The sequence below is a fragment of the Telmatherina bonti genome, assembly GCF_933228915.1.
Source record: "Telmatherina bonti genome assembly, chromosome: 12".
Taxonomy (NCBI): Eukaryota; Metazoa; Chordata; class Actinopteri; order Atheriniformes; family Telmatherinidae; genus Telmatherina; species Telmatherina bonti.
Genome location: NC_136610.1, coordinates 36500193 through 36520294, shown reverse-complemented (window position 1 = coordinate 36520294; position 20102 = coordinate 36500193). Strand labels below are relative to the sequence as shown.

Genomic DNA, 20102 nt, shown 5'->3' with positions numbered 1-20102 from the left:
ACATACTTACACATGTATACACATACATACATGTATACACATACATACATACATACATGTATACACATACATACATACATACATACATACATACATGTATACACATACATACATACATACATACATGTATACACATACATACATACATGTATACACATACATACATACATGTATACACATACATACATACATGTATACACATACATACATACATACATACATGTATACACATACATACATACATACATACATGTATACACATACATACATACATACATACATGTATACACATACATAGATACACATGTATACACATACATACATACTCACACGTGTATACACATACATACATACTCACACACGTGTATACACATACATACATACATACATACATACATACTTACACATGTATACACATACATACATACATGTATACACATACATACATACATACTTACACATGTATACACATACATACATAAACATGTATACACATACATACATACTTACACACGTATACACATATATACATACTTACACACGTATACACATACATACTTACACATGTATACACATACATACTTACACATGTATACACATACATACATACATACTTACACACGTATACACATACATACATACATACTTACACACGTATACACATACATACATACATACTTACACACGTATACACATACATACTTACACATGTATACACATACATACACACGTATACACATACATACATACACACGTATACCCATACATACATACACACGTATACCCATACATACATAGACACGTATACACATACATACATAAACATGTATACACATACATACATACTTACACACGTATACACATACATACTTACACATGTATACACATACATACACACATACATACGTACACATGTATACACGTACATACATACATACATACATACATACATACTTACATATGTATACACATACATACTTACACATGTATACACATACATACATACATACATACATACATACATACATACATACATACTTACACACGTATACACATACATACTTACACACGTATACACATACATACATACATACTTACACACGTATACACATACATACATACATACTTACACACGTATACACATACATACATACATACTTACACACGTATACACATACATACATACATTTTTACACACGTATACACATACATACATACATACTTACACACGTATACACATACATACATACATACTTACACACTTATACAGATACATACATACACACGTATACACATACATACATACATACATGTATAAGTATGTATGTATGTATGTATATGTATACATGTGTATGTATGTATGTATGTATGTTTACACATGTGGAAGTATGTATGTATGTATGTATGTATGTTTACACATGTGGAAGTATGTATGTATGCATGTATGTTTACACATGTGGAAGTATGTATGTATGCATGTATGTGTACACATGTGGAAGTATGTATGTATGCATGTATGTGTACACATGTGGAAGTATGTATGTATGTATGTATGTGTACACATGTGGAAGTATGTATGTATGTGTACACATACACATACAGACATACGTATGTATGTCTGTATGTGTATACATGTGTAAGTATGTATGTCTGTATGTGTATACATGTGTAAGTATGTATGTATGAATGTAAGTATGTATGTCTGTATGTGTATACATGTGTATGTATGTATGTATGTATGTGTATAAAGTTATGTATGTATGTGTATACATGTGTAAGTATGTATGTATGTATGTGTACACGTGTATGTATGTGTGTATGTATGTGTGTATGTATGTATGTATGTATGTAAGTGTATACATGTGTATGTATGTATATGTATACATATGTACGTATGTATGTATGTATGTATGTATACACATACATACATACATACTTACACATGTATACACATACATACATACATACTTACACATGTATACACATACATACATACGTACAAATGTATACATATACATACATACATACATACATACTTACACATGTGTACACATACATACATACTTACACATGTGTACACATACATACATACTTACACATGTGTACACATACATACACACTTACACATGTATAGACATACATACATACATACTTACACATGTATACACATATATACATACAGACATACACACTTACACATGTATAGACATACATACATACATACATACATACTGACATACATACATACTGACATATGTATGCACATACATACACACATACATGTATACACATACATACATACATACACATGTATACACATACGTACATACATACACATGTATACACATACATACATACATACACATGTATACACATACATACATACATACACATGTATACACATACATACATTCATACATACATACTTACACATGTATACACATACATACATACATACTTACACATGTATACACATACATACATACATACATACTTACACATGTGTACACATGCATACATACATACTTACACATGTATACACATACATACATACATACATACATACATACATGTATACACATACATACATACATACATACATGTATACACATACATACATACATACATGTATACACATACATACATACATACATACATACATGTATACATGTATACACATACATACATACATACATACATGTATACACATACATACATACATACATACATCTATACACATACATAGATACACATGTATACACATACATACATACTCACACACGTGTATACACATACATACATACTCACACACGTGTATACACATACATACATACATACATACATACATACTTACACATGTATACGCATACCTACATACACATGTACACACATACATACAGACTTACACATGTATAGACATACATACATACATACATACTTACACATACATATATACATACATACATACATGTATACACATACATACATACATACATACTTACACATGTATACACATACATACATACATGTATACACATACATACATACATACTTACACATGTATACACATACATAAACATGTATACACATACATACATACATAATTACACATGTATACACATACATACATAAACATGTATACACATACATACATACTTACACACGTATACACATACATACTTACACATGTATACACATACATACTTACACATGTAGACACATACAGACATACATACTTACACATGTATACACATACATACACACATACATACGTACACATGTATACACGTACATACACACATACATACATACTTACATATGTATACACATACATACTTACACATGTATACACATACATACATACATACATACATACTTACACACGTATACACATACATACATACATACATACTTACACACGTATACACATACATACATACATACTTACACACGTATACACATACATACATACACACGTATACACACGTATACACATACATACATACACATGTATACACATACATACATAGACACGTATACAGATACATACATACACACGTATACACATACATACATACATACTTACAAAGGTATACACATACAGACATTCATACTTCCACATGTATGCACATGCATATATACATACATGTATAAGTATGTATGTATGTATGTATATGTATACATGTGTATGTACGTATGTATGTATATGTATACATGTGTATGTATGTATGTATGTATATGTATACATGTGGAAGTATGTATGTATGTATGTATGTTTACACATGTGGAAGTATGTATGTATGTATGTATATTTACACATGTGGAAGTATGTATGTATGTATGTATGTGTACACATGTGGAAGTATGTATGTATGTGTACACATACACATACAGACATACGTATGTATGTCTGTATGTGTATACATGTGTAAGTATGTATGTCTGTATGTGTATACATGTGTAAGTATATATGTATGAATGTAAGTATGTATGTCTGTATGTGTATACATGTGTATGTATGTATGTATATGTATACATGTGTATGTATGTATGTATGTATGTGTATAAAGTTATGTATGTATGTGTATACATGTGTAAGTATGTATGTATGTATGTGTACACATGTGTATGTATGTATGTATATGTATACATGTGTATGTATGTATGTATGTGTGTATGTATGTGTGTATGTATGTATGTATGTATGTATGTATGTATGTATGTGTATACACGTGTATGTATGTCTGTATGTGTATACATGTGTACGTATGTATGTATGTATGTATGTATACACATACATACATACATACTTACACATGTATACACATACAGACATACATACTTAAACATGTATACACATACAGACATACACACTTACACATGTATACACATACAGACATACATACATACACATACAGACATACATACATACACATGTATACACATACAGACATACATACATACATACACATACAGACATACATACATACACATGTATACACATAAATACATACATACTTACACATGTATACACATACATACATACATACATACTTACACATGTATACACATACATGTATACACATACATACATACATACATACTTACACATGTATACACATACATACTTACACATGTATACACATACATACACACATGTATACACATACATACACACATGTATACACATACATACATACATGTATACACATACATACATACATACATACATACTTACACATACATACATACTTACACACGTATACACATACATACATACATAAACATGTATACACATACATACATACATGTATAAACATACATACATACATACATACATACATACATACTTACACACGTATACACATACATACATACATAAACATGTATACACATACATACATACATGTATAGACATACATACATACATACATACATACTTACACATGTATACACATACATACATACATACATACTTACACATGTATACACATACATACATACATACATACTTACACATGTATACACATACATACATACAGACATACATACTTACACATGTATAGACATACATACATACATACATACACACTTACACATGTATAGACATACATACATACATACATACATACATACATGTATACACATACATACATACATGTATACACATACATACATACATGTATACACATACATACATACATGTATACACATACATACATACATGTATACACATACATACATACATACATGTATACACATACATACATACATACATACATGTATACACATACATACATACATACATACATGTATACACATACATACATACATACATACATGTATACACATACATACATACATACATGTATACACATACATACATACATACATGTATACACATACATACATACATACATGTATACACATACATACATAAACATGTATACACATACATACATACTTACACACGTATACACATACATACATACTTACACACGTATACACATACATACTTACACACGTATACACATACAGACACACATACATACTTACACATGTATACACATACATACACACATACATACGTACACATGTATACACGTACATACATACATACATACATACATACTTACATATGTATACACATACATACACACATGTATACACATACATACATACATACATACATACACACACATACATACATACATGTATACACATACATACATACATGTGTACACATACATACATACATACATACATACATGTGTACACATACATACATACATACATACATGTGTACACATACATACATACATACATACATGTATACACATACATACATACATACATACATACATGTATACACATACATACATACATACATGTATACACATACATACATACATACATCTATACACATACATAGATACACATGTATACACATACATACATACTCACACACGTGTATACACATACATACATACTCACACACGTGTATACACATACATACATACATACATACATACATACATACTTACACATGTATACGCATACCTACATACACATGTACACACATACATACAGACTTACACATGTATACACATACATACATACATACATACTTACACACGTATACACATACATACATACATACTTACACACGTATACACATACATACATACACACGTATACACACGTATACACATACATACATACACATGTATACACATACATACATAGACACGTATACAGATACATACATACACACGTATACACATACATACATACATACTTACAAAGGTATACACATACAGACATTCATACTTCCACATGTATGCACATGCATATATACATACATGTATAAGTATGTATGTATGTATGTATATGTATACATGTGTATGTACGTATGTATGTATATGTATACATGTGTATGTATGTATGTATGTATGTTTACACATGTGGAAGTATGTATGTATGTATGTATGTTTACACATGTGGAAGTATGTATGTATGTATGTATATTTACACATGTGGAAGTATGTATGTATGTATGTATGTGTACACATGTGGAAGTATGTATGTATGTGTACACATACACATACAGACATACGTATGTATGTCTGTATGTGTATACATGTGTAAGTATGTATGTCTGTATGTGTATACATGTGTAAGTATATATGTATGAATGTAAGTATGTATGTCTGTATGTGTATACATGTGTATGTATGTATGTATATGTATACATGTGTATGTATGTATGTATGTATGTGTATAAAGTTATGTATGTATGTGTATACATGTATAAGTATGTATGTATGTATGTGTACACATGTGTATGTATGTATGTATATGTATACATGTGTATGTATGTATGTATGTGTGTATGTATGTGTGTATGTATGTATGTATGTATGTATGTATGTATGTATGTGTATACACGTGTATGTATGTCTGTATGTGTATACATGTGTACGTATGTATGTATGTATGTATGTATACACATACATACATACATACTTACACATGTATACACATACAGACATACATACTTAAACATGTATACACATACAGACATACACACTTACACATGTATACACATACAGACATACATACATACACATACAGACATACATACATACACATGTATACACATACAGACATACATACATACATACACATACAGACATACATACATACACATGTATACACATAAATACATACATACTTACACATGTATACACATACATACATACATACATACTTACACATGTATACACATACATGTATACACATACATACATACATACATACTTACACATGTATACACATACATACTTACACATGTATACACATACATACACACATGTATACACATACATACACACATGTATACACATACATACATACATGTATACACATACATACATACATACATACTTACACATACATACATACTTACACACGTATACACATACATACATACATAAACATGTATACACATACATACATACATGTATAAACATACATACATACATACATACATACATACATACATACATACATACTTACACACGTATACACATACATACATACATAAACATGTATACACATACATACATACATGTATAGACATACATACATACATACATACATACATACTTACACATGTATACACATACATACATACATACATACTTACACATGTATACACATACATACATACATACATACTTACACATGTATACACATACATACATACAGACATACATACTTACACATGTATAGACATACATACATACATACATACACACTTACACATGTATAGACATACATACATACATACATACATACATACATGTATACACATACATACATACATGTATACACATACATACATACATGTATACACATACATACATACATGTATACACATACATACATACATACATGTATACACATACATACATACATACATACATGTATACACATACATACATACATACATACATGTATACACATACATACATACATACATACATGTATACACATACATACATACATACATACATGTATACACATACATACATACATACATGTATACACATACATACATACATACATGTATACACATACATACATAAACATGTATACACATACATACATACTTACACACGTATACACATACATACATACTTACACACGTATACACATACATACTTACACACGTATACACATACAGACACACATACATACTTACACATGTATACACATACATACACACATACATACGTACACATGTATACACGTACATACATACATACATACATACTTACATATGTATACACATACATACACACATGTATACACATACATACATACATACATACATACACACACATACATACATACATGTATACACATACATACATACATGTGTACACATACATACATACATACATACATACATGTGTACACATACATACATACATACATACATGTATACACATACATACATACATACATACATACATGTATACACATACATACATACATACATGTATACACATACATACATACATACATCTATACACATACATAGATACACATGTATACACATACATACATACTCACACACGTGTATACACATACATACATACTCACACACGTGTATACACATACATACATACATACATACATACATACATACTTACACATGTATACGCATACCTACATACACATGTACACACATACATACAGACTTACACATGTATAGACATACATACATACAGACATACACACTTACACATGTATAGACATACATACATACATACATACTTACACATACATATATACATACATACATGTATACACATACATACATACATACATACTTACACATGTATACACATACATACATACATGTATACACATACATACATACATACTTACACATGTATACACATACATACATAAACATGTATACACATACATACACACATACATACTTACACATGTATACACATACATACACACATACATACGTACACATGTATACACGTACATACATACATACATACATACTTACATATGTATACACATACATACACACATGTATACACATACATACATACATACATACATACATACACACACATACATACATACATGTATACACATACATACATACATGTGTACACATACATACATACATACATACATACATGTGTACACATACATACATACATACATACATGTATACACATACATACATACATACATACATACATACATGTATACACATACATACATACATACATGTATACACATACATACATACATACATCTATACACATACATAGATACACATGTATACACATACATACATACTCACACACGTGTATACACATACATACATACTCACACACGTGTATACACATACATACATACATACATACTTACACATGTATACGCATACCTACATACACATGTACACACATACATACAGACTTACACATGTATAGACATACATACATACAGACATACACACTTACACATGTATAGACATACATACATACATACATACTTACACATACATATATACATACATACATGTATACACATACATACATACATACATACTTACACATGTATACACATACATACATACATGTATACACATACATACATACATACTTACACATGTATACACATACATACATAAACATGTATACACATACATACATACATACTTACACATGTATACACATACATACATAAACATGTATACACATACATACATACTTACACACGTATACACATACATACTTACACATGTATACACATACATACTTACACATGTAGACACATACAGACATACATACTTACACATGTATACACATACATACACACATACATACGTACACATGTATACACGTACATACACACATACATACATACTTACATATGTATACACATACATACTTACACATGTATACACATACATACATACATACATACATACATACATACTTACACACGTATACACATACATACATACATACTTACACACGTATACACATACATACATACATACTTACACACGTATACACATACATACATACATACTTACACACGTATACACATACATACATACATACTTACACACGTATACACATACATACATACACACGTATACACACGTATACACATACATACATACACACGTATACACATACATACATACATACTTACAAAGGTATACACATACAGACATTCATACTTCCACATGTATGCACATGCATATATACATACATGTATAAGTATGTATGTATGTATGTATATGTATACATGTGTATGTACGTATGTATGTATATGTATACATGTGTATGTATGTATGTATGTATGTTTACACATGTGGAAGTATGTATGTATGTATGTATGTTTACACATGTGGAAGTATGTATGTATGTATGTATATTTACACATGTGGAAGTATGTATGTATGTATGTATGTGTACACATGTGGAAGTATGTATGTATGTGTACACATACACATACAGACATACGTATGTATGTCTGTATGTGTATACATGTGTAAGTATGTATGTCTGTATGTGTATACATGTGTAAGTATGTATGTATGAATGTAAGTATGTATGTCTGTATGTGTATACATGTGTATGTATGTATGTATATGTATACATGTGTATGTATGTATGTATGTATGTGTATAAAGTTATGTATGTATGTGTATACATGTGTAAGTATGTATGTATGTATGTGTACACATGTGTATGTATGTATGTATATGTATACATGTGTATGTATGTATGTATGTGTGTATGTATGTGTGTATGTATGTGTGTATGTATGTATGTATGTATGTGTATACACGTGTATGTATGTCTGTATGTGTATACATGTGTACGTATGTATGTATGTATGTATGTATACACATACATACATACATACTTACACATGTATACACATACAGACATACATACTTAAACATGTATACACATACAGACATACACTCTTACACATGTATACACATACAGACATACATACATACACATACAGACATACATACATACACATGTATACACATAAATACATACATACTTACACATGTATACACATACATACATACATACATACTTACACATGTATACACATACATGTATACACATACATACATACATACATACTTACACATGTATACACATACATACTTACACATGTATACACATACATACACACATGTATACACATACATACACACATGTATACACATACAGACATACATACATACACATACAGACATACATACATACACATGTATACACATAAATACATACATACTTACACATGTATACACATACATACATACATACATACTTACACATGTATACACATACATGTATACACATACATACATACATACATACTTACACATGTATACACATACATACTTACACATGTATACACATACATACACACATGTATACACATACATACACACATGTATACACATACATACATACATGTATACACATACATACATACATACATACATACTTACACATACATACATACTTACACACGTATACACATACATACATACATAAACATGTATACACATACATACATACATGTATAAACATACATACATACATACATACATACATACTTACACACGTATACACATACATACATACATAAACATGTATACACATACATACATACATGTATAGACATACATACATACATACATACATACTTACACATGTATACACATACATACATACATACATACTTACACATGTATACACATACATACATACATACATACTTACACATGTATACACATACATACATACAGACATACATACTTACACATGTATAGACATACATACATACATACATACACACTTACACATGTATAGACATACATACATACATACATACATACATACATGTATACACATACATACATACATGTATACACATACATACATACATGTATACACATACATACATACATGTATACACATACATACATACATACATGTATACACATACATACATACATACATACATGTATACACATACATACATACATACATACATGTATACACATACATACATACATACATACATGTATACACATACATACATACATACATACATGTATACACATACATACATACATACATGTATACACATACATACATACATACATGTATACACATACATACATACATACATGTATACACATACATACATAAACATGTATACACATACATACATACTTACACACGTATACACATACATACATACTTACACACGTATACACATACATACTTACACACGTATACACATACAGACACACATACATACTTACACATGTATACACATACATACACACATACATACGTACACATGTATACACGTACATACATACATACATACATACTTACATATGTATACACATACATACACACATGTATACACATACATACACACATGTATACACATACATACATACATACATACATACACACACATACATACATACATGTATACACATACATACATACATGTGTACACATACATACATACATACATACATACATACATACATGTGTACACATACATACATACATACATACATACATGTGTACACATACATACATACATATGTACACATGTATACACATACATACTTACACATGTATAGACATACATACATACATACGTACACATGTATACACATACATACATACATACGTACACATGTATACACATACATACATACGTACACATGTATACACATACATACATACATATGTGTACACATACATACATACATACTTACACATGTGTACACATACATACACACATACTTACACGTGTACACATACATACATACATACATACTTACACATGTGTACACATACATACTTACACATGTGTAGACATACATACATACTTTCACACGTATACACATACATACATACACACGTATACAGATACATACATACACACGTATACACATACATACATACATACATACATACTTACAAAGGTATACACATACAGACATACATACTTACACATGTATACACATGCATATATACATACATGTATAAGTATGTATGTATGTATGTATGTATATGTATACATGTGTATGTATGTATGTATGTATGTGTACACATGTGGAAGTATGTATGTATGTATGTATGTGTACACATGTGGAAGTATGTATGTACATACATACATACATACATACTTACTTACTTACACATGTATACACATACATACATACATACATACTTACACATGTATACACATACATACATATATACATACTTACACATGTGTACACATACATACATACATACTTACACATGTGTACACACACATACATACATACATACATGTATACACATACATACATACATACATGTATACACATACATACATACATACATGTATACACATACATACTTACACATGTATACACATACATACATACATACATACATACTTTCTTACTTACTTACACATGTATACACATACATACATACATACATACTTACACATGTATACACATACATACGTACTTACACATGTATACACATACATACATATATACATACTTACACATGTATACACATACATATGTACACATGTATACACATACATACTTACACATGTATAGACATACATACATACATACGTACACATGTATACACATACATACATACATACGTACACATGTATACACATACATACATACGTACACATGTATACACATACATACATACGTACACATGTGTACACATACATACATACATACTTACACATGTGTACACATACATACACACATACTTACACATGTGTACACATACATACATACATACATCCTTACACATGTGTACACATACATACATACATACTTACACATGTATACACATACATACATACATACATACTTACACATGTATACACATACATACATACATACATACATACATGTATACACATACATACATACATACATGTATACACATACATACATACATACATACACGTGTACACATACATACATACATACGTACACGTGTACACATACATACATACATACATACGTACACATGTATACACATACATATGTACACATGTATACACATACATACGTACACATGTATACACATACATACATACGTACACATGTATACACATACATACATACGTGTACACATACATACATACATACTTACACATGTGTACACATACATACACACATACTTACACATGTGTACACATACATACATACATACATACTTACACATGTGTACACATACATACATACATACTTACACATGTATACACATACATACATACATACATACATTTGTATACACATACATACATACTTACGTATGTATACACATACATACATACATACATACTTACATATGTATACACATACATATATACATACATACATACATACTTACATATGTATACACATACATACATACATACATACTTACATATGTATACACATACATACATACATACTTACATATGTATACACATACATACATACATACATACTTATGTATGTATACACATACATACATACATACATACTTACGTATGTATACACATACATACATACATACATACTTACACATGTATACACATACATACATGTATACACATACATACATACATACATACATACATACTTATACATGTATACACATACATACTTACATACATACATACATACTTACACATGTATACACATACATACACACATGTATACACATACATACATACATACATACATACACACACATACATACATGTATACACATACATACATACATGTGTACACACACATACATACATACATACATACATACATACATGTGTACACATACATACATACATACATACATGTATACACATACATACATACATACGTACACATGTATACACATACATACATACGTACACATGTATACACATACATACATACTTACACATACATACATACATACATACATGTATACACATACATACATACATACATACATACATGTGTACACATACATACATACATACATGTGTACACATACATACATACATACATGTGTACACATACATACATACATACATGTGTACACATACATACATACATACATGTGTACACATACATACATACATGTGTACACATACATACATACATGTGTACACATACATACATACATACGTACACATGTATACACACACATACATACGTACACATGTATACACACACATACATACGTACACATGTATACACACACATACATACGTACACATGTATACACACACATACATACATACATACTTAGACATGTGTACACACACATACATACATACTTACACATGTGTACACACACATACATACATACTTACACATGTATACACACACATACATACGTACACATGTATACACACACATACATACATACATACATGTATACACATACATACATACATACATGTATACACATACATACATACATACATGTATACACATACATACATACATACATACATACATACATACTTACACATGTATAGACATACATACATACATACTTACACATGTATAGACATACATACATACACATACATACATACATTATTACAGCCCGGCTCTAAAGGCTGCAACAAGAAGGGAAGCAGACACAGAAGTGGTGGTTCCAAAAAGTAACTTTTATTAAAGAAACATCAGTAAAATAAGAATTTAACCAAAACAGGACCAACTCAACCTAAACTCAAGTAAGACAACAGTTCCACGCCTGAACCAAGCTCGGTGTGTCTCCCAGCCCAAACCTGGGACACACACTGAGGTCATGCTTGGTTGAGCTTTTAACTGGTGGCAGAGCACACCGGGTGTGGCTCATGCTACTGATTATGACGGCACCTGTAAACACTAAACAGAAGGTCAAAAAAGTCAGAACGTCAGTGGGGCCGTCACATATACACTTACATACACATACTTACACATGTATAGACATATTTCCATATGTATGTATATAATGACTAGTAAATGACGTGTCTCTGCAGGGGGAGACACCACTCAGGGACAGATGAGAGAAGCAACGAAGGATTAGCCATCCAGGAGAAATGTTACGCTCCCCGCTTCCTGCAGATCCCTCCAGATCTCACCGTGGAGGAGGGACGCTTCTGCAGGATTGACTTCAAGGTGACCGACACACAAACTCCTTTTCATGTAAACACTCGGTCAGGTTCGGTAGAGAACAGCTTCTGTCTTCCCGCTGCAGGTCGGAGGTTTGCCCACGCCAGATGTCTCCTGGTACCTGGATGGCAAAGCCATCCGTCCAGACGACTACCATAAGATGCTGGTGTGTGAGAAAGGGATGCACTCGTTCATCATTGAGATCGTCACGGTGCATCATGCTGGTGTGTACGAGTGTGTGGCCAAGAACCGAGCTGGGGAGAGCAGATTCACCATGAAGCTTGACGTAATAGGTAAAAAGTGATGCAGATGAGATGGAGGTGTTGTAGAACAGAATTAAAAGCTCGTTTTCTTGCGGTTCTCCGCAGCTCAGGAAGCTCTCCGCCCTCCCACCTTTGTTCAGAAGATGCTGAACACCAGAGCTCTGGAGGGCGACACCGTTAGGCTAGAATGCAAAGTGGATGCCTCCCCTCCCCCTCAGCTTTTCTGGAAGAAAGATAAAGACATGCTGCGCATCGACCCCAACAGAATGAGGTATCTGTCCTGCAGTCTGTCGACCTTTAACCCTTAAAACTCCAAGTTTTTAACAGTTGATGTGGTTGCTGCACCAGTTGTTTTCTTTTTCCTAGTTTATGTCAAATGTCATGTAATCCCTGTCAGCCCCAAGACGTGACATTTCCACGCAAACGTGACGTTTCCATGCAAACGTGCCGTTTCCATGGAGACGTCATGTTTCCATGGAGACACAACGTTTCCATGGAGACGCGACGTTTCCATGCAGATGTGACGTTTCCATGCAGACGCGACGTTTCCATGCAGACGTGACGTTTCCACGCAGACGTGACGTTTCCGCGCAGACGTGACGTTTCCGCGCAGACGTGACTTTTCCGCGCAGACGTGACTTTTCTACGCAGACGTGACGTTTTCACCCCCAGCTGTCAGATTCTGAGGCTAAAATGATGTAAAATGAATGTATGAACAGATAAAGCAGCATAAAGAGCAACAAGAAGTTTGTAGAAATAGCACACATAGATCAGCAGTGACCAAACCTTTTCTCTTCTGAACATCATTCTGTCACGTCTGGAACACACACACACACACACACACACACACACACTGTTTCCACACGTCTTCCTGCTACTATCTACCTGCTATCCTCACTGCAGCACCTCCACCTCAGCTGCATCCCAAACGTCTTCTTGGCTTTATTCCAGCCATAGAGGATCATTATTTTCCTGCTTTTCTCATCACCTGTTGATCTTTGGCTGCTCCTGATTGGACGTTACCGTCAGTTTAAGCTCTCTGATTGGTGGAAAGTCTGACAGGAAGTGTCTTCATCATCATGTCCAGGTGAAAATAGAGGTCTCTTAGCAACATGGTAGTGATGGTGATGAAGACGTGATAAATAATGGTGGATTTACCATCTAGAGTCTCTGAATAAACACTACATCTGGATTGTAGACCTCCTGGACGGATAGAAACACTGGAAAACCTCCGTAGACCAGCTACACACAGCTGACAGTACAGCATCATCTAGCGGAGTTTTAAGGGTTAATCATCCTCATAATGTAACTAAATTTTTTGTGTTGCTTGCATGTGCTAACTTCAGCATGGTCCCGTTTCTCCAGTCTGTACCAGGATGGTTCCGGTCGGCAGTGTCTGCTAATAGAGCGGCTGGTGAAGTCGGATGCTGGCTGGTACACGCTGTCTGCCATTAATGAAGCTGGAATGTCCACGTGCAATGCCAGGCTGGACGTCGGCAGTAAGTGTGCTCATCTTTCTGCGCTCTTTCAGCGTCCTGCTGTTACCATAGAAACCCAGGCTGTAAAATAATCCAGCAGATGGAGGGCGGTGTTCACTGCAGATGTGAGCCATCAGGCGTTCGTGTGAACTATGGCGATCATTCACCAGTGGATCGTATGTCACGCCAGCTGCTCTGCAGAGCGGTCCGGGATGCACACGGTGGGGCGTTGCAGTTGCCAGGCGACTGCAGCTTTGTGGGTAATGCTCGTGCACGGGGAAGCCGGCTTACGGAGTGTGTCGAGGACGTCAACGTAGCATATACACACTCTGAATTGGGACACGGCTTCAAAATGTTAGATGTCCCACTGGAGTCGTACCCAGTTTGAGGACACTTGTTTCCATGACAACGGGTGGCACAGGAATTGATGTGTAGTTGTAGGGATGTTGATGTCGTTTCTATGATTCCCTGAGATACAGATGTGAACGAAAGTCGTCGTACGAATTCTGCCAGCGCTGGCGTTCGTGTGGCGAGACGTATCCCACATCTCTCGGCGCTGAATCTGTTTTAAAACCTTTTCTCAGGTAAACTAGGAAACCAAGACACACAGAAAATACTTTGTGGAAACACATTTATTCTCTCAGTGAAGACACGAGCAGCACGAAATGTATAAAAACTTCCAAGTTAGCTTAAGGCTAACGTCAATGGAAAATACCATTGGCAGGCTAGCAGTTAGCATATTCCAACAAACTAAAGTAATAAAAACAATCTTAATATTCTCGGTTGTAAATTGACTTGAATACTTACAGTAAAATGTTTTCTGGCAACAAGGTAGAACATCTTAGACTGAAGGGACAAAACACACTTCTACAGCGTGAGAATGAGAAGGATTTTGAGCACAGCTCGGGTTTTTGGCTGCCAGTTGGTGGCCGTCTGTGCTGCTCCAAGAGACTCAATCAGCCTAAAAAAATATGTCATTTGTTGATCAGGAACTTTTCTTCTTCTTCTCTTCCAGCTCGCGCGGCCCCGGCCGTGAAACCAGCCGCTCCCGCTTCAAAGACGCTGAAGCTGCTGTCGTCTCTGAGCCACGTTCCTGCTCCGACGGTGGAGAACCCGGGACAGCACACCGCCCCGCTGTACGAGAGTGAGGAGCTGTAGACCCCCAGTGTCTGCTTCCCCGTCCTCCTGGACCGGGAAACTGGTTCAGAGCCTCTGCCGGGGTAAAGCTGGTTCTGAACATGAACGCGAGCTTCGCAGCGCATGGCGCTGGTTTGGGATTGGACGCGACGTTCTGTAGAAGCACATTCATCCCACTTGTTAATGAAAACACACCAGGAGGAGGTTAAAGCGCGCAAAGTTTTTACTTATAATACCTTTAAAAGTCCAAATAGTGTGAAACGTTTTCATTTCCAAGTGGTGGGAATGAGCGTCGCCAGCGTAGCGACGAGGAATCTGCAGGTTTTAGAAGTTTCCAGCTGCAAACACACATTTGTGCTCGATGTCAAGCTTCCCTTTGTAAAGTTAACGTAAACGCTGCACGCGATCAATATTTCCAGTTAAAGACGTCTCATCTGCTGCCGGACGCGTTAAAGCGTCACAGAGGATGAGACGGTGTTCATGCTGCTTGGTTACAGTTAAAGCTTTGTGTTTGGTTGTAGTTAACTAGTTACCAGTGTTGGGACGAGGAGGGGTGGACAGGCTGGCGTACTGATACCTTTCCTCTTCCTCTGCAGTGCAGAGATGATTTTGTCCACCTGAGTCCAACGAGAGAATAACAAAAACTCACCAAATAAGTTAAACAGGTAACAGTCCGCCAGCCTGAACGCCAAAACTGCAGAATATTTTAGCTGATTTAACCCTGAGAATTTAAAGCCAACAACTCGACAGACTGAAGGCTCAAACTGGTTTGCCGTCAAGTTGCTGAAAGCAAAACCGATTTTAAACTAAAGTCAAGGTGTGTTTCCTTCTCATGTACTGTTGTGTCAGAAAGTCTATATATCACTGGAAGAATGAGGAATAAAGTTGATAAAACCGCCACAGTTTCAGAGCAGTTTGTTTCACACGGCGCCCTCTGGTGGCAGGTAA

The 20102-nt window shown here is 33.5% G+C and overlaps 1 protein-coding gene across 1 annotated transcript in view; it reads left to right on the top strand.

The window, feature by feature from the left end:
* myot (myotilin) overlaps window positions 1-20052 on the top strand; it is a 51514-nt gene extending 31462 nt beyond the window's left edge. The window contains exons 14-18 of the mRNA XM_079250209.1: window positions 16144-16282; window positions 16362-16569; window positions 16645-16810; window positions 17905-18038; window positions 19033-20052. Of these exons, the coding sequence (XP_079106335.1) occupies window positions 16144-16282; window positions 16362-16569; window positions 16645-16810; window positions 17905-18038; window positions 19033-19175 (790 nt within the window). The 3' untranslated portion in view covers window positions 19176-20052. The remainder of the gene's footprint in view (window positions 1-16143; window positions 16283-16361; window positions 16570-16644; window positions 16811-17904; window positions 18039-19032) is intronic.
* Window positions 20053-20102: the final 50 nt, after the last annotated feature.